At 45.3% G+C, this 25,557-nt stretch overlaps 1 protein-coding gene across 1 annotated transcript; it reads left to right on the top strand.

Moving 5' to 3' along the window:
- The first annotated feature begins 827 nt into the window (after positions 1-827).
- Positions 828-25,387, top strand: bcap31 (B cell receptor associated protein 31). Its single transcript, XM_046364912.1, has 8 exons — positions 828-985; positions 3,017-3,125; positions 3,552-3,652; positions 3,821-3,965; positions 14,073-14,208; positions 19,237-19,369; positions 19,550-19,650; positions 23,245-25,387. The coding sequence occupies exons 2-8, from the start codon at positions 3,034-3,036 to the stop codon at positions 23,284-23,286; spliced, it is 750 nt and encodes a 249-aa protein (XP_046220868.1). The 5' UTR covers positions 828-985; positions 3,017-3,033; the 3' UTR covers positions 23,287-25,387.
- Positions 25,388-25,557: the final 170 nt, after the last annotated feature.

Genomic DNA, 25,557 nt, shown 5'->3' with positions numbered 1-25,557 from the left:
CTGCAGCGAACTGAAAAGAGGAGCGACCCAGGTGCTTTGAAGACCAAGCACTTGTATGAGGTGACTACCTCAAACTCTAAACCCTGAGAGGTAATAATCACACCGGTGGGGTCGGGCGTTTTTAATGTTAATGCACACGACAAAATCATGATTTGGGAGACGTGTGTGTAATTATTGCCTAATAACTATGTATGAAATTAAATAACTGTTCTAGTTTGTCATGCAAATTGAAAATATTTTACAAAATTGTCAATGTTGGTTCAAGCTTTCTCAGATGAACATGCTTAGATGTCAAAATATTTTCTTTGCCTTTTATTTAAAGATATGTAATGTATTAGTAAAAAAACAAAAACATATTTCTTCACTTACCAGACCATTTTGGTTGACAAGAGGGCCCACTAGCATGTTATGGAAGGATACAAACCTCTAAAATGGTCGTCACTAGTTACCACAGCCACAAAGTCATAATTCCCGCCCATTTCTACAATGTATCTTCTTAAAATGTGATTTTAAACCAACCTTATTCCTAACCCTAACCTTAAATTATGACCAAAAAGTACATTTTTGTTTTCATGGATTTGTACGAAAAAGCATTTGTGGCTGTGTTAAAAGTGGAAACCTTCTAAAATAGATTAGATTGCCCAACCTCGTTTTATGGACTTTTGATCTGTGCCCTCTTTCACCAAGCAGATGTGAAGTCTTGTGCTTTAACTGACCTTAGACAAAGATGATCTATATCATATCTGGAATGCATCTCTGACTCAACTATACTGTAGTATGGGGCAATTTGACCTTTACCCCCGTCTCATGATGAGATGAGCTGGCACCGGAAGTAGGAAGTAACTAGCTAGGAAGTCTTCAAGAATGCATTTGGCTAATTAGCGTTCAAGCGAACTGCGCGTCGTTTCTGTTTTGATATACCTCAGCGGTCGAGAGCCCTATAGGAAGACCACTCTCCGTGCATCCAATAATTGAAGTGTTGTAGGTGAGTACTGCTAACCGTTGCATAAAGTCAGTTTTATTAGGCCTGTGCTGAACATTAGCAGGTAACTTAGTCACAACCATTGCTCGAAATCCAGCTAGCATGCTAGTTAACTAGCATATTTAGCTATCTACGTCATTATTTCGTGTTTGTAATGTCTGGTCTTTGCCCAAACTTCCAGCTACTAGTAATTTATACGTAATGTCCAGCCAGATATTACAAACAGTTGGCTGGTTAGCGACCTTTTTTTGCAAGAAGCACGTGTGCGTCACATTTGGAAGCACAATGAGGTTTGAGTTGATAAAAGCCTTCATTTTTTTCTATGCGCGCTGGAGCTCCTAAATAAAACATTCCAGGTCGCACAAAAATATTTAGGCCCATATCTGAGTAAAGTGGTTGCACTGTAGAGCCCTTTAGCTACCTTATTTGTTAGTTAGCAGCTATTACCAACTTGTATAATTAACTAGCCATCATTGATGAAAGGGAGGTAGCTAGTCGGTTGTACAACTCAATGTCTTAAACTGAAATGTGTCTTCCGCATTTAGCCAAACTCATCCTGAATTAAGAGGTGCGGGTGCTGCCTTAATCGACACCCACGTCTTCGTTGCCCTGGGAACAGTGGGTTAACTGCCTTGCTCAGGGGCTGAATGACAGACAGCTTGACAGGTTTCTTAAAGTTAAAATGTTTAACTTTTTGGGCGACGATTCTCTACACGGTTGCTTGTTTTGTCATACTGCAATTAGGCGAACGACAAATGTTAGCAACCAAAAAATAGCGGCGCGATTTCTACATATTGCAAGTATTACCAGTAGTCAACGATGTTTATAACTAACCAAAGATAGACCACAGCCTGACGTTTCCAATGGGAACAAATTAGTCACTCACAATGGGAACAGGCAAAGAGGGGGCGGAGCTAGCGAGATCACTACAGACCCTGGTTCGATTCCAGTATCACAATCTGCTGTGATTGGGAGTCCAAAGGGGCGTCGCACATTTGGCCCAGAGTCAGCGTCACCCGGTTTAGGGTTTGGCCTGGGTAGGCCGTCATTCTAAATAAGTATGTTCTTAACTGATTCATTAAATAAAGTTAAATAAAAAATTAAGTAGTCCATGGGCAGCAAGACAGAGCCTCTTTTTAGAATCTGCGAGTGGAATCATTTGAACCTACTTTACCTGTTGTCTGCTGATTTTGTCCTGTGTCGGAGGTAATCTGAGACAAAATATCCACAGGGAACTCTTATTAACCCGACTTCCAGCACGCTGGTTTGTATATCGGTTTTTATTTACAATACTGATGCAATTCACACATGATTGAACACCTTGCACAATATTTAAACCATGGCTGGCCTAGCTTAACCAAACCACAGATCCAAAGTTGTCCCATGCGATCAGCTGGCAAATTTCACTATTGCTTCCAGCTAATTCGCTTGGGAATGTGGTTCGGTCGACGAAGTTTAATTTCATTCGGTTGTTTACATGTTGTGCATCACGTGCAGAGTATCAGATATTAAATATACAAGCGACAGAATCTACCCTCGGGTGAACAAAAAAATATCCACAGGAAAGTAATCTCCACTTCCTGCTGCCAAAACGACCAACAGCATGTATAAAGTGAAAATAAAGTGTAAATATCATTTTATTCACCATTGTCTTGTTGAGACTCTTGCGTCTTTAGGGCAACTTCTTTCAGACTAGATATAAGTCTGTTTTGGCAGGGATAGACAGCAGGCCACTCAGCTTTCCTAGCAGTAGGCCAATCTGTCCTGCTGTCTCTGTTCCATTCTCCTTGAAATTATGTGAACATTTTGTGCCAGCATTAATTCAAGGATAGAATGATTGTTTTAGACTGTCATGTTCAACTGTCCAAAAGTATGTTTATGGTAATGGAATATTAAAAAAATTCTTGAAAGTTTACAGCAAGCACACTAATAACCTTGAATTATGTTGGATAACGGTAGTGTTGTTGATTTCAACAAGAGTGTTACTTTCTTATGTTTTATTTGCTTAACAAACGCATTTTTTCTCTCTCTCAGAATCTTATCTGATCAACATGAGTCTACAGTGGACGGCCGTGGCCACATTCCTTTATGCAGAGGTCTTCTTTGTGTTGCTTCTGTGTGTGCCCTTCATCTCCCCCAAGAGGTGAGCCACCCAGTTGAACTGCAGTCAACTGGTCAAAACAAACAGTCTCCGTGCACACAGTCTAATTCCACTAGTGCAGTATCTAATTGGCCATATAAAAAAAACATGTATTTCCTTGATTGCTTAAAAAGATTTGATCACATAACCACTTAATTATTTGCGATCTTGGCAAGTCTTATTGCAAAGTGGGAATTGCAAACATTAAACATATTACCCAATAGCCTTTAGTCAAAATGTGAATTACCTCCCTTGAGACTTGGTTGGGTTACGCAACAATAATTTTGAATGGAGTGATTATTTCTTGCCATTCAATAACCTGTTAAATAATATCTTTAAGATATACGGCGGTTGCCCGGTCTCGGTATAAGATGAGTCGTTTCAAGTCTTGTGTTCACTTTCAAATGTTTAATGAATGTATCTTTGCAGATGGAGTAAGATCTTCAAATCTCGTCTGGTTCAAACTATCGCATATTATGGAAACACCTCCTTCATTGTAGCCATTGCCATTCTCGTTTTCTTACTAATTGGTAAGTGTGTGTGGTCTACACCCAACATATCACATCAACGTATGTTCACAGGTTTTGATCATTTATTGTTAATTGTACTCACGATCACATTGTGTCGTGGCCGAGAGAAACCCACACCACTTTAGTCTTCCACAGTTTCCCCATGCTCTTGTCTCTGTTTCTATGTAGATGCGTTCAGGGAGGTGCGAAAGTACAGTGTGACTGAGAAGGTGGACCTGACCAACAACCCAGTGGCTGTAGATCACATTCACATGAAGTTGTTCAGAGCCCAGAGGAATGAGTACATTGCTGGCTTCGCCCTGCTCCTGTGTGTGTGAGTATCCATGCCTCCTCCCCCGCCCAGAGCACACCAACTGGCTCCAGTCTGTTCTTGTTCTAGAATGGTTTCTGAGGAAGGGAGGTTGATGTGTAGCTACTCTGACTTTTCACTAGCGCTCCTGGTTTCTTAGTACACAATCACTGTAGGCATCTGTACCTTTCAGGAACCAACCATTTGTCACCATATTTCTGATTGAATTATGACATTTATTTACTATTTTTAACTAGGCAAGTCGGCTAAGAACAAATTCTTATTTTCAATGACTGCCTAGGAACACTGGGTTAACTGCATTGTTCAGGGGCAGAACGACAGATTTTTACCTTGTCAGCTCAGGGATTCAATCTTTCCACCTTTTGGTTACACGTCCAATGCTCTAACCACTAGGCTACCTTAACTTTACAGTTTAAAATAACTGCCATTCATGTTCTTTATAGAATAGCTGGAATAACTTCATAGTAGGACAAAAGACATGAAGATGAAAGCTTATGTTCTGTCATCAGCCCAAACGATATGTTTGTTTGACCTTATGCTAGTGATGAGTAGGTGGTGTGTATACTTTACTAATCTACTGAGATTTTACAGTAGCTATTGAAGGAATGTCCGGTGGGAGGGGGAGCTAGCTAGCTAGACATTTTCCATTCACAAGTCTCATCCGAAGTGTAAAGTCTGGTTAACATGATAGGATGAGCATTGTCTGACGTAGTGTATATTCAACTTAAAAAAATAAAAATATGCCTGGTTGTGTCCGGTCTGCATATCTTCTCCATACAGGGACCCTGTCATATTCCTCTGAATGGTATGCTATTAATAGACCTTCGAGTGGCTACTACAGCTATTTGTGCTACTACTTTGCTCTACCACTGCTTCCAGGTTTGGGTGTTTGGACGTGTAATCTTTTGGGCAGCTGCGTCTGAGAAACTGAATGACATGTGATCAAGCAACTGGTGATGAGATTTAAATTTAGCCTCAATGACATGCTTGGCTGTAGACCTATAGCTCAGGATTCACATTACTAGCTGCCTAGTGTTACCTCTCACACAGGGTCTGGCCACTTAAATGGCATCAAAGTAACTCATTTATATCATTACAGAACAGTGCATAGGGATATCAAATATACACTTTTTTAATTTAAAATATGGCTGAAATGTCGTCTACTCCTTTTGTATTAACAACACTTTAGATTGTTTATAGCATGTTATTTGCATCATGTTAGATTGTTTGTGGCATTGTTGGACATAAGACTGTTAACACTAGGAAATTGACAGCAAGTGATTTAATTTAGGAAATTTGCTCAAGTATTCCCATGCATAATCCACGCTAGACTTGGGCGGTATCCAGATTTTAATACGGTCCTTCTCTCATCCTGGGATTTACGGTATTACCGGCACAGCACACAATGGGGTGCTAAAAATGGAAGAAAAGCCAATTTGGCCTCGTACCAGAATGTTAACTAAATTTGGACAAACAAATAGCAAAATCAAAAACACTGTTAGCTAAATGCTAACGAACGAGAACTAACATGACTATTTGCAAAGATGGGCAAATCCAGCTCATCATACAGTTTTACAAGTGAAAGTGAACCAGAAATTGTGCAAATTAATGAATTTGTGCAGCATGGGGGGGGGGGTAAAAATGACAACTGTACAGGAAAGATCTCTGGATGCATTGATTTATGGCTAGGGTTTCCCTGGCTTTCAGCCGGGGGGAAATTGGCACATTATGAGGCATATTTTTACCTTGCTTCAAAGTAGCCTAGCAAACATCAGACCCTATCTGTAGAGGCAATTATTTTACATCTACTTTCTTTCATTGTCCAGTAGCCAATCCTAGTCATATTAGCAACCCATGCTAGTTGATGGTAATCCTGGTCATATTAGCAACCCATGCTAGTTGTTAGTAATCCTAGTCATATTAGCAACCCGTGCTAGTTGATGGTAATCCTAGTCATATTAGCAACCCGTGCTAGTTGATGGTAATCCTAGTCATATTAGCAACCCGTGCTAGTTGATGGTAATCCTAGTCATATTAGCAACCCGTGCTAGTTGATGGTAATCCTAGTCATATTAGCAACCCGTGCTAGTTGATGGTAATCCTGGTCATATTAGCAACCCGTGCTAGTTGATGGTAATCCTGGTCTATTAGCAACCCGTGCTAGTTGATGGTAATCCTAGTCGTATTAGCAACCCGTCCTAGTTGATGGTAATCCTAGTCGTATTAGCAACCCGTCCTAGTTGATGGTAATCCTAGTCGTATTAGCAACCCGTCCTAGTTGATGGTAATCCTAGTCGTATTAGCAACCCGTGCTAGTTGATGGTAATCCTAGTCGTATTAGCAACCCGTGCTAGTTGATGGTAATCCTAGTCGTATTAGCAACCCGTGCTAGTTGATGGTAATCCTAGTCGTATTAGCAACCCGTGCTAGTTGATGGTAATCCTAGTCGTATTAGCAACCCGTGCTAGTTGATGGTAATCCTAGTCGTATTAGCAACCCGTGCTAGTTGATGGTAATCCTAGTCGTATCAGCAACCCGTGCTAGTTGATGGTAATCCTAGTCGTATCAGCAACCCGTGCTAGTTGATGGTAATCCTAGTCGTATCAGCAACCCGTGCTAGTTGATGGTAATCCTAGTCGTATCAGCAACCCGTGCTAGTTGATGGTAATCCTAGTCGTATCAGCAACCCGTGCTAGTTGATGGTAATCCTAGTCGTATCAGCAACCCGTGCTAGTTGATGGTAATCCTAGTCGTATCAGCAACCCGTGCTAGTTGATGGTAATCCTAGTCGTATCAGCAACCCGTGCTAGTTGATGGTAATCCTAGTCGTATCAGCAACCCGTGCTAGTTGATGGTAATCCTAGTCGTATCAGCAACCCGTGCTAGTTGATGGTAATCCTAGTCGTATCAGCAACCCGTGCTAGTTGTTGCATATTTGATCTCTCCTCTTTCTAAATTCCTAACAGACATTTTCTTATGTCACATGAAACCTCTCGAATGTGCGGTGCGCTTTTGAAAACTATTTTTCCGCTAATTGCTTTATGGAATGAAAATCGTGTGTATCCTGCTGCGTTGTGCACGTGTCAAGAAATAGTTGATCAACATTTTGAAGCTAAATGTTCTTATCTGTTGCATCACTCATTTTGCTTTTCAACAAAACATTTTATCCTAGTCCTACTGGTTGTATGCATTTGGGATCTATCATCCCACAACTGTCCGTGTCTGTTTGGAATAGGCTATTTCTTTCTCGACAAGCTGACCAATCGAATCAGTTAACTTTGCTACTATGCGTTATTGTAGATCGACAGGCTTATTGATTTCGCTGTTACTCGTCTTGTTGGCCGAGGTAAAGTAAATGTGGACAGTTATTCTAACATCTTCAAAGTGCGCATCAGAATGAGGTAAGGCACATTGTTCCATCCTTTTCTTACACGTTCTGTTAATGAGAGTTACCATAATATAAATGTGACTTCTGTTATTCTGAGCACGGTGGGTGGATGTCCTAATCAGGTTACGCATCCAATGCATAAGGGTCCGGTACATTTTAAATGCTGCCAGTCAAAAAAACACCTGGTTCTTTCTGGTAGGAAGCCATCGTAAGAAATCAGATGGCAAACATTTAGTAGTGAATTGCATACAAGTTTAACTACACCTCGTGTGTTGCACAACAGACTCGCCGATAGATGTAGTACACTATGGACTCACCATCTCCTGCTTTCTCCTGTTTATAAACATGTGACTGGCTCAACTGTTCTAAGCTTCATAATGTAAAATAATATTTACCTTTATTTAACCAGGCAAGTCAGTTAAGAACAAATTCTTATTTTCAATGACAGCCTAGGAACAGTGTTAACTACCTGTTCAGGGGCAGAACGACAGATTTGTACCTTGTCAGCTCGGGGGTTTGAACTTGCAACCTTCCGGCTACTAGTCCAACGCTCTTAACCACCGGACTACCCTGCCGCTCCAATATGGCCGGTGAAATGAACACAATCTGCTTTATCTCTTAATGTATTGCACAATTTGACTGCGGGTATTAACTTAAATAGTAGCTACAAATATTCACATTTAATATTTAAAAAAAAACTTGTTTGAAGAACCATCCCGTGGCTTTTCCCAAATAGACTGATGGAGATGTGGTTTTATACAAATGTAAGCAAGGTTTGTAATGATCGTTTTAGTCTAATATATCGGTTTGGGCTTCTTGCGGTTAATTTACAGTCCACAAATGATTAGTAAATATGTTCCGGCCCCTGACCATCCGTTCAAGAAATAATATCACCCCATAGCTGAATCTAGTTGATCCCTGATTTACAGCATATCAAATGCATTGTTAGATTATTTTCAGCCATATTTCCTCCATGTGGAAGGCATTGCTCCAGCTTTTGTATTAGGCCTGCTGAGGGCAGCAGGGAGGTGATATTAGTATCACATCTAGCACTTCTGCATATCTAAGAGAATTACAACAATGATAAAACTACAAATGACGTGACTTTTGTTTACAGATATGGTATTGAAACTGACCCTGAATATAGCTTATTGTTTTTATTTGTTGCGTGTTTTTGTTCCACCTTGTTATTTTTAGCGATATCATTGATGTTGATTTCGGCATTGTTGGATTTAGAGCTGGCAAGAGGCATTTCACGACTTGTTCACGTGACACAAACCCTATACTGTTCAAGTGCAGTGATACCTATTTTCTAAAGGTCAACAACCACTGCAGTAAACTAACGAGTAGGAATATCAAAGAAATGTCAAACATTTTTGTGAGAGTGTTGTGAAATGTGCTGATGAAGTTAACACAGTAACTGAACAGTAACTGAGCTGAGGTCCGTTTGTGTGACATGAGCATGTGAGCAAACTAGGCTAACTGTATTCGTCTGCCCCCTGTGTAACTCTCTACAATGCTGACGCTTATCTTGTGCATGTGTCCCTTGCCGAATACAGTGACCTCAACTTAAGCATGCCAGATATTGCATATACTATTTGAATCTCCATTAAATTTTGAAGTAGCATATAAACTCAGCAAAAAAACAAGTCCCCTTTTCAGAACCCTGTCTAATTCGTAAACATCCAAATAACTTCACAGATCTTCATTGTAAACGGTTTAAACAATTATTGAACATGCACCTGTGGAACAGTCGTTAAGACACTAACAGCTTACAGACGGTAGGCAATTAAGATCAGTTATAAAACTTAGACACTAAAGGGGCCTTTCTACTGACTCTGAAAAACAAAGATGCCCAGGGTCCCTGCTCATCTGTGTGAACGTGCCTTAGGCATTCTGCAAGGAGGCATGAGGACTGCACATGTGGTCAGGACAATAAATTGCAATGTCTGTACTGAGACGTCTAAGACAGGGAGACAGGACGGACAGCTGATCGTCTTCGCCCTGGAAGAGCATGTGTAACAACATCTGCACAGGATTGGTACATCCGAACATCACACCTGCAGGACAGGTACAGGATGGCAACAACTGCCCGATTTACACCAGGAATGCACTATCTCCATCAGTGCTCAGACTGTCTGCAGTATGCTGGACTGAGGGCTTGTAGGCCTGTTTGTTGTAAGGTAGGTCTTCATCAGCAACAACTTCGCCTATGGGCACAAACCCACCGTCGCTGGACCAGACAGGACTGGTGTTCTTCACAGACGAGTCGCGGTTTTGTCGAAGGAATGAGCATTACACCGAGGCCTGTACTCTGGAGCGGGATTCATTTGGAGGTGGAGGGTCTGTCATGGTCTGGGCGGTGTGTCACAGCATCATCGGACTGAGCTTGTTGTCATTGCAGGCAATCTCACCGCTGTGCGTTACAGGGAAGACATCATCCTCCCTCGTGTGGTACCCTTCCTGCAGACTCATCCTCACATGACCCTCCAGCATGACAATGCCACCAGCCATACTTCTCGTTCTGTGCGTGATTTCCTGCAAGACAGGAATGTCAGTGTTCTGCCATGGCCAGCGAAGAGTCTGGTCACGTCAATCCCTTTGTTCAGGTGACAAACAGAAATGGAATAATGTGTCCATGTCTGTGGAACTTATTCCGTTTTTCTGTTGAATCTTATGTTCATTAAAATATTTACACATGTTAAGCTTGCTGAAAATCAACGCAGTTGACAGTGAGAGGATGTTTCTTTTGCTTGATTTACATCATGCAGATGAGGTTAATGTCAACATAACAGCTAGCAAGCTGACTTTAATACACCTTATCTATGTTAAAGCAACCTGTTCTCAGAGCATTTTGTATTCTGTATGTAAATCCACAATTCCATTTAGATGTTACGATTCGTATGGTATGTATTAATTTGTAGATGTCCATCACCCTTTTCTATGATATGTTACAAATTTAACATTAGAACATTTTTAAATGTTAAGAATTCTGGAAAACTCTGTCGGTGGCTGGCTGGCGGGCTGCTGGTTGGCGGGCTGCCGGTGGCTGGCTGGCTGGCTGACGGTCGCTGGCTGGCTGACGGTCGCTGGCTGGCTGACGGTCGCTGGCTGGCTGACGGTCGCTGGCTGGCTGGCTGTCGGTGGCTGGCTGGCTGGCTGTCTGTGGCTGGCTGGCTGGCTGTCTGTGGCTGGCTGGCTGTCGGTGGCTGGCTGGCTGGCTGTCTGTGGCTGGCTGGCTGGCTGTCGGTGGCTGGCTGGCTGTCGGTGGCTGGCTGGCTGTCGGTGGCTGGCTGGCTGTCGGTGGCTGGCTGGCTGTCGGTGGCTGGCTGGCTGTCGGTGGCTGGCTGGCTGTCGGTGGCTGGCTGGCTGTCGGTGGCTGGCTGGCTGTCGGTGGCTGGCTGGCTGTCGGTGGCTGGCTGGCTGTCGGTGGCTGGCTGGCTGTCGGTGGCTGGCTGGCTGGCGGGCTGGCTGGCTGGCTGGCTGGCGGTGGCTGGCTGGCGGTGGCTGGCTGGCTGGCGGTGGCTGGCTGGCTGGCGGTGGCTGGCTGGCTGGCGGTGGCTGGCTGGCGGTGGCTGGCTGGCTGGCTGGCGGTGGCTGGCTGGCTGGCGGTGGCTGGCTGGCTGGCTGGTGGTGGCTGGCTGGCGGTCGGTGGCTGGCTGGCGGTCGCTGGCTGGCGGTCGGTGGCTGGCGGTCGGCGGCTGGCTGGCGGGCGGGCGGCTGGCTGGCTGGCGGACGGTCGGTGGCGGGCGGACGGTCGGTGGCGGGCGGACGGTCGGTGGCGGGCGGACGGTCGGTGGCTGGCGGACGGTCGGTCGGGCGGCTGGCGGACGGTCTCGGTGGCTGGCGGACGGTCGGTCGGTGGCGGACGGTCGGTCGGTGGCTGGCGGACGGTCGGGGCTGGCGGACGGGCGGGCGGTCGGTCGGTGGCTGGCGGACGGTCGGTCGGTGGCTGGCGGACGGTCGGTCGGTGGCTGGCGGACGGTCGGTCGGTGGCTGGCGGACGGTCGGTCGGGTGGCTGGGTCGGGCTGGCGGACGGTCGGTCGGTGGCTGGCGGACGGTCGGTCGGTGGGTGGCTGGCGGGTCGGTCGGTGGCTGGCGGACGGTCGGTGGCTGGCGGACGGTCGGTGGCTGGCGGACGGTCGGTGGCTGGCGGACGGTGGCTGGCGGACGGTCGGTGGCGGACGGTCGGTGGCTGGCGGACGGTCGGGTGGCTGGCGGACGGTCGGTGGCTGGCGGACGGTCGGTGGCTGGCGGACGGTCGGTGGCTGGCGGGGTCGGTGGCTGGCGGACGGGTCGGTGGCTGGCGGACGGTCGGTGGCTGGCGGACGGTCGGTGGCTGGCGGACGGTCGGTGGCTGGCGGACGGGTCGGTGGCTGGTGGCGGTCGGTGGCTGGCGGACGGTCGGTGGCTGGCGGACGGTCGGTCGGGCTGGCGGACGGTCGGTCGGGTGGCTGGTCGGTCGGTGGCTGGCGGCGGTGGTCGGGTGGCTGGCGGACGGGTCGGGTGGCTGGCGGACGGTCGGTCGGCTGGCGGACGGTCGGGCGGACGGTCGGTGGCTGGCGGACGGTCGGTGGCTGGCGGACGGTCGGGCTGGCGGACGGTCGGCTGGCGGACGGTCGGTGGCTGGCGGACGGGTGGCTGGCGGACGGTCGGTGGCTGGCGGACGGTCGGTGGCTGGCGGACGGTCGGTGGCTGGCGGACGGTCGGTGGCTGGCGGACGGTCGGTGGCTGGCGGACGGTCGGTGGCTGGCGGACGGTCGGTGGCTGGCGGACGGTCGGTGGCTGGCGGACGGTGGCTGGCGACGGTCGGTGGCTGGCGGACGGTCGGTGGCTGGCGGACGGTCGGTGGCTGGCGGACGGTCGGCTGGCGGACGGTCGGTGGCTGGCGGACGGTCGGTGGCTGGCGGACGGTCGGGCTGGCGGACGGTCGGTGGCTGGCGGACGGTCGGGTGGCTGGCGGACGGTGGCTGGCGGACGGTCGGTGGCTGGCGGACGGTCGGTGGCTGGCGGACGGTCGGGCTGGCGGACGGTGGCTGGCGGACGGTCGGTGGCTGGCGGACGGTCGGTGGCTGGCGGACGGTCGGCTGGCGGACGGTCGGTGGCTGGCGGACGGTCGGGTGGCTGGCGGACGGTCGGTGGCTGGCGGACGGTCGGTGGCTGGCGGGTCGGTGGCTGGCGGACTGGCGGACGGTCGCTGGCTGGCGGGCGGCTGGCGGACGGTCTGGCTGGCGGTCGGTGGCTGGCGGACGGTCGGTCGGGTGGCTGGCTGGCGGGGGTGGCTGGGCTGGTGGCTGGCGGGCGGGCGGGTGGCTGGCGGGCTGACGGTCGGTGGCTGGCTGGCGGGCTGACGGTCGGTGGCTGGCTGGCGGGCTGACGGTCGGTGGCTGGCTGGCTGACGGTCGGTGGCTGGCTGGCGGTCGGTGGCTGGCTGACTGGCGGTCGGTGGCTGGCTGGCTGGCGGTGACTGGCGGTCGGCTGGCTGGCTGGCTGGTCGGTGGCTGGCTGGCTGGCGGTCGGTGGCTGGCTGGCTGGCGGTCGGTGGCTGGCTGGCTGGCTGTCGGTGGCTGGCTGGCTGACGGTCGGTGGCTGGCTGGCTGGCTGACGGTCGGTGGCTGGCTGGCGGTCGGTGGCTGGCTGACGGTCGGTGGCTGGCTGGCTGGCGGCCGGTGGCTGGCTGGCTGACGGCCGGTGGCTGGCGGACGGTCGGTGGCGGACGGTCGGTGGCCGGGCGGTCGGTGGCCTGACGCCGGGCGGGCGGTGGCCTGGCGCCGGGCGGGCGGTGGCCTGGCGCCGGTGGCCTGGCGCCGGGCGGGCGGTGGCCTGGCCTGACGCCGGGCGGGCGGTGGCTGGCCTGACGCCGGGCGGGCGGTGGCTGGCCTGACGACGGGCGGGCGGTGGCTGGCCTGACGACGGGCGGGCGGTGGCTGGCCTGACGACGGGCGGGCGGTGGCTGGCTAACGGTTAGGGTTAAGTTTAGGAGTTAGGTTAAAGGAGCTAAAAAGTTAATTGTCCGTGATGAGATTCAAATTCGCCACCTTTGCTCGTTACACGACCACCCATCCACTGCCTTAAGTCATACTTATTTGAGTGTCCAGGATTAACGTTTGTTACGTCTAGTCGTTGAGATCAGGCTGGTTATAGGAATAACATGATATGCACAATGTCATTTTACCTAAGATCTTCAATATGTCACAATTTGATTTATTTGAAATTCATGACTAGTTCCTGTTTGACGGGGTTTATATTTCGGAATTGTTTCTGGTCAACTGTTCCTAGAAGTGTGATGTGCTTTCACAAAGTAATGTGCTGTAATTTTATATTGCGTCCAGTTTGACCTTTTCAATAAGACTGGGGCCCATCACTCACATAAATGTCTTAGCATCTGATACCCTGAAATGCTGCCATTTACCTCATCATGATTCCTTGAATACTGCTTAAACTACAGGAAATGTGCAAATCTTGGGCCTAAGCCATGGTTGTCTTGTAAGGGTGATTGCAATTTCTAATGCATTTTTGAATATGCTCACATTTTAAAAGTGACTTGTTTACTAACTCCCCAGATTTCTGTACTGCATGTAATGTGTTGTCTATTTTTATGCTGATGTCAATCTATTTCCATGTAAATGGGCCAAGTATACTGTATCATAAATCTGTTTTGAAACACTCTTAAAAGTTGGAAATTAGTCAGTGACCCTTAATAACCCCTTCTCATGTCCAGGTTGCTGAGGAGACTGGCAACCCTGCTCTCTCAGCAGGCCACTTTGATGGCTTCCAACGAGGCCTTCAAGAAGCAAGCCGAGGGAGCCAGTGATGCTGCCAAGAAGTACATGCAGGAGAATGAGGATCTGCAGGCGGTGAGCTGGGGTTGGGTGCTATACAAGACATTGTTGTGCTTCTGATGTCAATCGTGACCTTTACAGGAGTTTTGGCTTTCTCCGTAAGGTCAACACATAAGACATCCTTAGATATGAGGTAAATGCTTGCACGTGATTTATGTGGAACAGGATGTTATCCTACGCTTACAAAAGTCTTGTGGTTTACTGTTTGAGTGTCCAACATTCCTCAGAGTTAGGTTCACGGGCAGAACAATACAAGTTTAATTTAACCAGCGTTCTGCTGCTGTTCCTTTGACAGCCACAGGGGGCAACACTATTTCAAGCAGTTAACCATTTAAACAGCTTCATCGTCACCTGATACAATCAGTGTTTATTTGAATCAGTCATCCAAGAGTTGAAATAAACAACTAGCTTGACAGGTTTGTATTTTACATCATAATTATTTCGTTTTTTACCAACTATTATCCCAATTGCTATGATGGCCCAAAGTCCCTTGTTATTGCCGTATTAAGTGTTTGAGATGATAAACAGTATGCTAGTTGAATTGGGTTACTTGAAAGTCACAATATAGGCCTTGTGTATTCCCTCTGCTGATATCTTTGTGGTTGGATGTTCTGCTAGATCAGAACTGCTACTTTTCTGAGGTTTCTCTTTGCAGCTCACTTTATTCAGAGTATTATCGGGATTAGGTCCAGACCATATAATATTAACAAACTATTGGTGTTTGGAATAGGCTTAATTTACTCAGATGCATTTATAAACACTCGGAATATTTTCCTAGTATTGAATTAGAGTGAGTAAACATATATTCTCGTCCTTCTATGGGCTGAGTGTTTGTTTGAGTTTAGATTTAATCAACAAACTGGTTTCATTTGGTAAATAAGGACGGTGGCTGAAGCTTATAATGTACCTCAACTACGGAAGGTAACAATGTAATCATTCAAAATGTGGATCTGGGGTCTGCAGAAGGTCACCATGCATGTGGATGCTCCACAAGGCAAGGCCCTGAATATGCCTTCATTATTTATGACCAGCAAATGGGTGTAATGCTCTGAAGAGGTGGAATCATAAGCCAGATAAAATACAACCCTGCAGCAATGTGGGGATGGAAATACTTATGTTTAGATAGATGGAGAGGTTTTATTTACACATTTGGTCTGCCAGAAAATCGTAAGTGATATTAATTTTGGAAATCTCCTCCCAAATATTCCTACGCATAATAGAGAAGTGATTGTATACAAATGTAAGCGAGGTTTGAAATGATTGTTTTAGTCAAATATTATCAATCAAATGTATAAAGCCATTTCTACATCAGCCGATGTCAAAGTGCTGTACAGAAATCCAGCCTAAAACAGCTTGCAATGTAGAAGCATGGTGTCTAGGAAAAACTCCCTGGGACGAAACCTAGTGGAACCAGGCTCTGAGGGGTGGCCAGTCCTCTTCTGGTTGTGCCGGGTGGAGATTATAACAGAACATGGCCAAGATGTTCAAATAGATAGATAACCAGCAGGGTCAAATAATAATCAGTGGTTGTAGAGGGTGTAGCAGGTCAGCACCTTGGAAGTAAATGTCAGTTGGCTTTTCATAACCAATCATTCAGATTTACAAGTTTCTTACGGTCTATTTGCAGTCTACAAATTATTAATAATTAAGTTCTGGCCCCCTGACCATCCACTCAATAAATAATTGGCCCGCGGCTGAATGAAAGCTGATCCCTGGTTTACAGTAAAGAAAACTACATTGCAGTGCAGCTTACATAAGAAAAAGTACGTGATTTATTAATCTATTTTCTCCCTCAACGAAGCCAGAGGCTTTAAATGTATTGTGACTAGCTCGTCCTCAGAAGGCCCAGCCACTGTTAGGTATGTCCTTTAAATCTTTAAAACTCTGGGCTCCCTCGACCCAATCAATGAGTAATGGCTGCCCATATTGCTATTGATTCCCTGCACTACCTATCTGAGCCAGACTCTGACTAACCCAACTATTGATCTATTTAAGCAATATGGCCCGAGGGGGTGTGGTATATGAACAATATACCACGGCTAAGGACTGTTCTTTGCACAACGCAGAGTGCCTGGATACAGCCCGTAGCTATGGTATATTGGTGATGTACCAGAAACACCTGAGGTGCCTTGTTGCATAAATAAACTGCCTACCAATGTAATTAGAACATGATTATTTTTTTATATATTTTTTGCCATACCTGTGGTATACGGCCTGATATACCACAGCTTTCAGCCAATCAGCATTCAGCATTCGTACCACCCAGTTTCTAAACTAGAATGAATATCTTCTTTAGCTGACTGAGCTTAAAGTGGACTCCAACTAGGTGATATAGAAATGTTTCTTCTCTTTGATCTAACCAAGCTTGTGTATGAGGCTCCTTGCTGTAAATGTACAATCTGATCTACAACAAAGGCTAGCTACGTGTTTTGCATTTTCACTTGCGTCATCAAACAAATACACTGTAACGGCTTAATTTATTTTACAGCACCCAGCATTTCTTAGCCTAGATTAGTACATTCTGTCTGGTCCTAGAATCTGTCTGTAAGGAACATCACAAATCCTCTGCCCTAGTTACAAGGTCTGTTCCCTCTTAGGGGAAATCCTAACCCAGATCTGTCTGCTATTATTTAGACATAAATCTATTCTCCTGTGAGACCTAGAGTTGGGACACTTCAAATGGCAGTACTTAATCGGGTCCTAGTGACATCAGTGACTGCTTCTAATGTCCCTCTAGGACATGGATTCTGTGTTCCTGGTGATGCGTGTGTGTGTGTGTGTGTGTGTGTGTGTGTAGCGTTTATCAGTGTGTTTTGTTCTGAGGTCTCAGGTGGCCTTGAGAAATATATTTTAAATGATTTGTACCAATGTTGTTTTCGCTGGATGTTTTTGATACGCACACAATTTACTTGAAAATGCAGATGGTTTAGAGGAAGCTATTCGAAGCAAGGTATCAAATAAGATCATAGTTCTCTTTGCTGTTCCAACTAGCTACACGTAGAGGGGCAGCTAATCATAATAACAGTTTGTGATAAAAGCACAACATGTTTCATTAAAATATTTAGATATCAGGCCATCGCAGGTTTGACACCTGTTAGCCGCACCGGCATTTTAAAAATGTTTTTTTATTTTTATATATTTTTTTGTGTGTGTGTGTATATATAATGCTAAAAGATTCTACAAATTCCCACAATTTAATTCTTTTCTAAAATAATACCCACTCTGATATTAGCGTCGGCTAGCCTACATTTTGAGATTATGGCCAAATGAGCTCGATTTGTCAAATTGCAGCCAAGCATGTCACCAGAATAAGACCCTCAATATTTATTGGCGCATCAAGCTCAACTTGCACGTTCACCACTCTTAAGTTAATCATAATTTATTTGATCTGTAGCCTAAAACTGCATGCTTTCTGGAGTCTTAGTGGGAGGACCACATGTCATCACGTAACTTCAAGTTGACGTTGCCCATTAACAGTTTCACCGCCATTTCTCTCATAATAATTTTACCGACACAAAGATCCCACCTTGTCTAGCGTATTTTGTTTCCATCAGGCCTGACATGACTTTTATCTGACTCGTACTTGCATTAAAGGGCTGGGTGGGAACCTGGTTTCTGTCGTTATCTATCTCCGGTTTTAGCTAGTGAAGAGCCAATGTCTTCAGCAAATACATCACAATCCGTTCCCTGGTTTTTGGCCATCATATCAGGAAATTGACCTAATCAAATGTATGTTGTGTTGCTTAAGACATGGTGTGGTGGATGATTCTGTGGAAGGAGGTTTTGAGTCATTGTTGCAATCCAAGAGGATCAGGGCCAAGACCAGCAGCTGGGTGGTGGGCTTGGTATGAGCACCTGTTCTGAGGCTGTTGGCTGGATGGAACCAGTCACACTAGCTTTATGTAGGCTAATGGTCATTAGGGCTGTAACGGTAACGGTATCACAATGTTTTTGTCCATGGCAAAAATGAAAACACAAAGCAGACCAAACCCTTTAGTCCATTAACCTGATGCTGTAGCTTGGAAAATAAATCCATATGACTGGATGACAACTACGTCTTTTTCCTAAAGAAGTGAAGTCCGCTTCGCGTTTCCTTGTCAGGATACTGAGTATCGCAGAACAAAAATATCAACACAACATGTAAAGTATCGGTCCCATGTTCCATGAGCTGAAATGAAAGATCCCAAAAATGTTCCATATGCACAAAAACCTTATGTCTCTTTCTTTATACATTTACATTACATTTACATTTAAGTCATTTAGCAGACGCTCTTATCCAGAGCGACTTACAAATTATACATTTGTTTACATTCCTTTTCATTAGCATTTCTCCTTTGCCAATATAATCCATCCACCTGACAGGTGTGGCATATCAAAAAGCTGAAATAAAAGACCCATCTAAAATGTGCAGTTTTGTCACACAATACAATGGCAGATGTTTTGAGGCAGTGTGCAATTGGCATGCTGACTGCATTAATGTCAATCAGAGCTTTTGCCAGAGAATTTAATGTTAATTTCTCTACCATAAGCCATCTCAAACGTCGTTTTACAGAATTTGGCAGTACATCCAACCGGCCTCACAACCGCAGACCATGTGTATGGCGTTGAGGGGTTTGCTGATATCAACCATTGTGAAGAGTGCCCCATGGTGGGGTTATGGTATGGGCAGGCATAAGCTACGGACAAGGAAAACGATTGCGTTTTATCAATGGCAATATGAATGCACAGAGATACCGTGACGAGATCCTAACGCCCCTTGTCGTGCCCTTCATCTGCCTTATCACCTCACGTTTCAGCATATACACGGCCGGCCCCATGTCACAAGGCCCCATGTCACAAGGATCTGTACACAATTCCTGGAAGCTAAAAATGTCCCTGTTCTTTTACGGCCTAATGAATACATTTCAATTCACTAATTTCCTCATGAACTGTAACTCAGCAAAATCTTTTTAAATTGTTGCATTTTTATAATTTTGTTCAGTATAGTCAGTTATCCATAATCTGTAATCAGGGGTTAAAGGAAATTCTTAATTTTCTTTTCAGAAACTAAAGGATGCCGGCGTCGCTGTCCCAGAAGTGGGCAAGAAGCCGTCTGGAGTTGGAGTGCAGGATGAAAACAAGATGTTGAAGGCAGAGATGCGCTCTCTGAAGGATGAGCTGGAAGCCACAAAGAAAGGTGATGAACTTTTTAAAACATTTTTAAAAACATTTTTTAACCTCTAATAGAGGTTCTCTCTACCAAGTGGTGATAGCTGGATGAAAATGGGGAGAGAACCCCAAAATGTAATTTGATCATCAGTGAAATGTACAGTGGCCTGCCCTCTTGTCCTGACTGTATTGTGTGTGGCCCCCCCAGTCCTCCTGAAGTCTGACGGTGACGTGAAGGCAATGAAGAAGCAGGCGGAGAACCTGACTGTGGAGTATGACCGCCTGCTCAATGAACATTCCAAGCTGCAGGTCCGTACTGGGAACACGTGTGTGTGTGTGTGTGTGTGTGTGTGTGTGTGTGTGTGTGTGTGTGTGTGTGTTTTACTCACACACTCACACACTCACACAAACAACTACACTAGGGTTTCCGTTCGCCAGTAATAGTAATTATACATTTTTTGAAAAGCCGATAAATAAAACTGGCACCGGCCAATTGCCCGGGAGAAGAAGAAAAATCTATGCTTTTCACCCTATTTATTGATGAAATACATTGACTGGTTGTGCTTATTGGTCTATAGGTCAATTTGCATAATTTAGTGGAATTAATTACAGCGTGTGTACAGGTATATTCGTTATGCGTCTTTATCACTTGGTTTAAGATGGATACAGGGCCTTGGAGTGGAGAATCTGTCAGGCAGCATGAGAGCTGCTACAGCCTTTTGTGGTGCCTTCAAGACTGTCCCAGAGTCTGTTTGGAATAGGCTATTTCTTTCTCGACAAGCTGACCAATAGAATAGGTTAACTCTGCTACTATGCGTTATTGTAGATCGACAGGCTTATTGATTTCGCTGTTACTCGTCTTGTTGGCCGAGGTAAAGTAAATGTGGACAGTTATTCTAACGTCTTCAAAGTGCGCATCAGAATGAGGTAAGGAGGAGCGCACATTGTTCCATCCTTTTCTTACACGTTCTGTTAATGAGAGTTACCATAATATAAATGTGACTTCTGTTATTCTGAGCACGGTGGGTGGATGTCCTAATCAGGTTACGCATCCAATGCATAGGGGTCCGGTACATTTCTAAAACGGCTGGTAAATTTAAAAATGTTGCCGGTTAAATGTCCAGCGCCACATTTTCCTAATGGAAACCCTAACACACACACTGATCTGAGAAAAACTACTACAATCAGGTAACGATCTCGTTGAGTAACAATGGATGTCATGGTGTGTACGTGCTGGGAAGCATGGATCTGAGCTAGTTTAGGACACACCCTATCGCAGTATCAGTCATTGTACATGTTGTAATGATTAATTGTCTCTTGTAGTGCGCTCTACTGCACACATACAGTATGTATGTAATACAAGCTGCTGATTAGAGGAGTAATGATATCACAACCGTACAGGAAGGTAATTCATGACAACTAAAACCTGTCAATGGTCACGGAGGCAGATGTTTGCGTTGTGAACTCTTGAACCTTGAGTGATGCACCAAGACACTGCACTAACCCTACATCATGTTGTGGCCCTTCAAGTCCCACGGGTATATTGACCTGAGCAGTGACTAATAGCTTAGTAATGCTGAACATATCCCAGTCCAACCTCAAAACAGTGTGGGTCTTTCTCATGGCTGATGCTTGAGCAATAGTCTTATGATAAAATGAACACTTCCCACTTCTACTGGCGGGGGAGTCAGCCGGATGTCTTGCAAAAAATTAGAAGGAAGACACTTACTCTTCTGCAATGACCATGCTTCGTGAAGACGTTTGACAAGTTGAAGAAGCCTAAAATTCTACCAGGCGTGTAACACTTAAAAGACATGTTACATTTATAGCACTCGGGGGCATATGCCACAGCTTCTTGAATGACCTCCCACATGCGATGCGTTGTTGTCTCGTGTTTAAGTGTTGTTTTTGCTGTCACTCGAGGCTCCAGACATGTCAGCAGGCAGGTGGTCTGGTACACGTGTGGCGAACATGGCTACTTAATGTTTGGATCCGTGGGTTTTGGAATCCCTCTGAGCTTGTTGCACCTGATCACACGGGCCTACTCTGGTTTCAGGGACTTGATTTCCCTGGCACAGGGCTCCTGCTCCTTTCCCTGGCACAGGGCTCCTGCTCCTTTCCCTGGCACAGGGCTCCTGCTCCTTTCCCTGGCACAGGGCTCCTGCTCCTTTCCCTGGCACAGGGCTCCTGCTCCTTTCCCTGGCACAGGGCTCCTGCTCCTTTCCCTGGCACAGGGCTCCTGCTCCTTTCCCTGGCACAGGGCTCCTGCTCCTTTCCCTGGCACAGGGCTCCTGCTCCTTTCCCTGGCACAGGGCTCCTGCTCCTTTCCCTGGCACAGGGCTCCTGCTCCTTTCCCTGGCACAGGGCTCCTGCTCCTTTCCCTGGCACAGGGCTCCTGGCACAAGTCCTTTACTCTGCTGCTTTAAGCCTGCCCACTTCATTCAAATGTAAACAGGAGAAAACCCGGTTATGTTTAGACCGTTTTCATTCCCTGGCCAGTGGCCCGATGTTCGTGTAACCTATACACAAAGGTTAAATTGTGTTACTTATTTAGACCAGAGGTCACGTCGGCTATCAGCTCTCAGGATGAGCAGTGCGGAGAGACATGCTGTAATTTGAGATTGGCCTTTCAGTAATACAAGGAACTAAAGGTTAACCTACCTAAAAACTTGGGATTTGACTGCCTTATCTGTAAATCCCTGTATGGATGTTTAGGTAGGTTAACCTTCAGTTCCTTGTATTACTGAAAGGCCATTTGATTATCAGAAAAGGCCTATTTTCAATTCTATAATAAACTGTGCCAATGCAGTGGCTATTACTTTGTTGACTTGTTTAAATTACAAAATGGACTGTATTACGGTTGCGCATTTTGGGGAATATTTAGTGGTCAACTTTCCGTGGGAATTATCGAGAATATATTGGAATTAACGAAAATATCTGAAAATGAATATTAATACCATTTAAATGTAGATGTTTTTTGCATTGGATATATTTACCATATCATATGGAAACATCAACCTTTTTACCGCATCATAAGTAGACAATTGCAAATGATTATATCCTTCCAATAGAAAACAAACAAAATAATTTACTTACGAATTCAACTTTTGAGTTGATTGTTCACATGGGACGATTTCACCGAACAACAAAAAGGGAATATTGAATGATCATCGCGTCTCACAAAAACGTTTTCAACACACATCTGTAGAATTATAGTCTAGAAACTAAAGCTTTGGTTGTCTTCCTCTCAGGCTTCCATGTCTTCTCCCTGGACCTCCTCAATGTCCACCTCTTGAACGTCAGACTCTGAGGCCTCATCTTAACTGTCACTTTCCAACCTTGTTGAGGATGGTTCGTTGTCAGGCTCAAAATGATTTACATTTGCCTGGATGGCCACCAATGTTTCAACCCTTATATTGGTCAGCATGTTGCGTGCTTTGGTGTGCGTGTTCCCAAAAAGGACCAGTTGCGCTCTGAGGTGGCTGATGTTGGTGGGATCTGCATACTCGCCAGACATGTCACCCATTGAGCATGTTTGGGATGCTCTGGATCGACGTGTACGACAGTGTTCCAGTTCCTGCAACTTCAATGCATTGAAGAGGAGTGGGGCAACATTCCACAGGCCACAATCAACAGCCTGATAAACTCTGTGAAGGAGATGTCACACTGCATGGGGCAAATGGTCACACCAGATACTTACTGGTTTCTGATCCACATCCCTAACCTTTTTTATTTTTAAGGCATCCGTGACCAACAAATGCATATCTGTATTCCCAGTTGTGAAATCCATAGATTAGGGCCTAATTTATTTCCTTATGAACTGTAACTCAGTGAAGTCTTTGAAATTGTTGCTTTTATTTTTGTTCAGTTTATGAATCAATTTTCTGAATCCCTTTTCTACAGGCAAGCAGTGATGCTCAATCGCAGGACAAAAAGTCCAACTGATCGGGAGAGAAGTGTTGACGTGCTCGTACCATCCACCGTCAACAACAGCCACCCACCACCACTGCTTTACACAGGAAGTCATTAGGTGCTGAATGTGCAGACCTGCAGGAGGAGGATTTGGTTTATCTGCCTTTAAAGCCTCGCTACTCTGTTGTGGCGCACAATGGATAGCCATGTTTTTTTTTGTATGTTTGCCTCCATTTGTGAAACCACCTTGTACTTTATATCTGTACTTAGCTGTTTTCATTCCATTTGAAATTAAATGAACGAATTGCACATCTGAACAGATGATCCTCTGCCTCTTTGTATTTGAGAAGGCTATGTCCCCTGTTGGATGTCTGATTTTACTACTTTAGTTGTTCAACCAATGTATCTATTCTGAGGGGACCTGGTAACAGTTGTCCATGTCACAAATATTCCGATATCTGATAGAAAATATGTAGTTGCGAGTCACCTTTGGACTTACTGTAAGGTGTGGTTTAACATCTTATTCCTGTTTGTCAATTCTTCATTCTTGTTTTGAATGTAATCTGTGTTACCTGTTACAGTATGAGGCAGACCCTACGGTCATTAAGGGCATCATATTGTATGGGTGGGAATCTGCATATGCTCCTTTGATGGAAAGCAGTTCATTTTCACTCCAGTAATTAGGCCCATTTCATGCTTTTGACTGAACAAATCTGTGATTTGGCACATCTTGTTCTTTGAAGCCCTTATCCACTTGCTTTGTTTGAAAATTAATAAGTTCCTTTTACCTCGTCTGACTGCACACTTCTGTATTGGAGAAGCGCCTCAGGCACATGGTGTGACGAACTTGTACCACTCAAATCACTAAGCCGCTGCATAACATGATATGAGATGAGCTGTATTGGAATGTAGGGCTTCATGGCGTCCTTCCATTTGAAGACTCTCATTGGTTGAGATGTCATTTAAAAACACGGTTGGTTCAGTCTTTCAAATGTTAGACACGATGTAGTCTTTAAATTCTGATATTTGAAAGAATGTTGGAAAATTGTTTATTAAACTTCTTTGCGATCTCACACCCTGTCTTTTCTTTCCTGTTTTCCCACTTGCTGATCATAGAATGGTCTATTTGGAGTGCTTCACCCGCCATTTTGAATTTAATTGGAGGGGAAATTTTATGAACTGCATAATAAGATTTCCCTGCCTGTAGATCCAATTTGAACGGCGAGGGTTGTAAATAAATCTCCCATTAAGCAGCAACTTAAAGAATTGTGGAACTTGTCAGTAATTAAATAGTCAACTTTCTGTCATGGTCAACTGGCTGTCAAAGTCACTGTCATGGCCACTCTGACCTTCAGGGGAGATGGTAACCTGTCTGGGTCCGTCTGGTGTTGTACAAGAAATTCTTAGTTTGGTGATATTAACATGCCTAAGAACAGTACACTATTCATCCATGTTTATATGTAATATCAGTGTTTAGTTACCTTCATTTATAATGCACACTTTACAAGGTCGCCGAGCAGGCCTAGTACTCGAGGTAAAGGTTCTATCTATGTATTTGACCATTTCTTTTGCTTTCATCTATTTTCTTGTGGGCGAGGGGTTTGTTCTGATGAACTATTTACAGTAAGTGGTAGATGTCTGGAAGCCATCTGATTTTTAAACGCCACTTTTTTTCCCCTCATTACATTGTCAGTTTTTCCATTTTGTCAGACACTGGTGATACTCATTCCTTAGTCCAAGGGCTATTGAAATTCATATTCTCAACAGAGAAGATGAGTCTCAAAGGTTTTGCAGGTTTTGTCCTTGCTGTTTAGTCATTGACTCTTGATGATATTAATTCTATTATATAATCTCATTTGGTGGCCTTAAGTGTCATTTAACTGACCTATTTTTGCATGATGACTTTCTCACAAGAGAACTGCATTTACACATGATCTTCTGTCCTTTCAAGAAATGTTAGCTAATTATGTCACATCAAAGTTTTCCCCTTATCTTGGAGGGAAGAAGTTTGCTGTTTCATTATAACTAAATGTATTTTTTGGATTACAGCATCTATGTTTGCAGTCAACTACATGTATGAACATGGTCAATGCTGTTGGTGTGAAATGCAAAATAAATATATTTCTCAACAATGTCTGACAAGAACTAGGTTTGGTCATTTGTAGTATGATTGTCCAATGTGCCCCACATGCTGTATACAAATCGTTGAGTTCCTCTATTGCTCTTTTACTAAGTTATAAATGGCTAAATATGCATGGCTAGGCTTTGCAAATCCGGTTTCTTCATGACATCGATTTTTGTTCT

Source organism: Oncorhynchus gorbuscha, linkage group LG10, assembly GCF_021184085.1.
Source record: "Oncorhynchus gorbuscha isolate QuinsamMale2020 ecotype Even-year linkage group LG10, OgorEven_v1.0, whole genome shotgun sequence".
Lineage (NCBI taxonomy): Eukaryota > Metazoa > Chordata > Actinopteri > Salmoniformes > Salmonidae > Oncorhynchus > Oncorhynchus gorbuscha.
The sequence above is the reverse complement of the archived record's forward strand: the minus strand, read 5'-3'. Positions and strand labels throughout refer to the sequence as shown.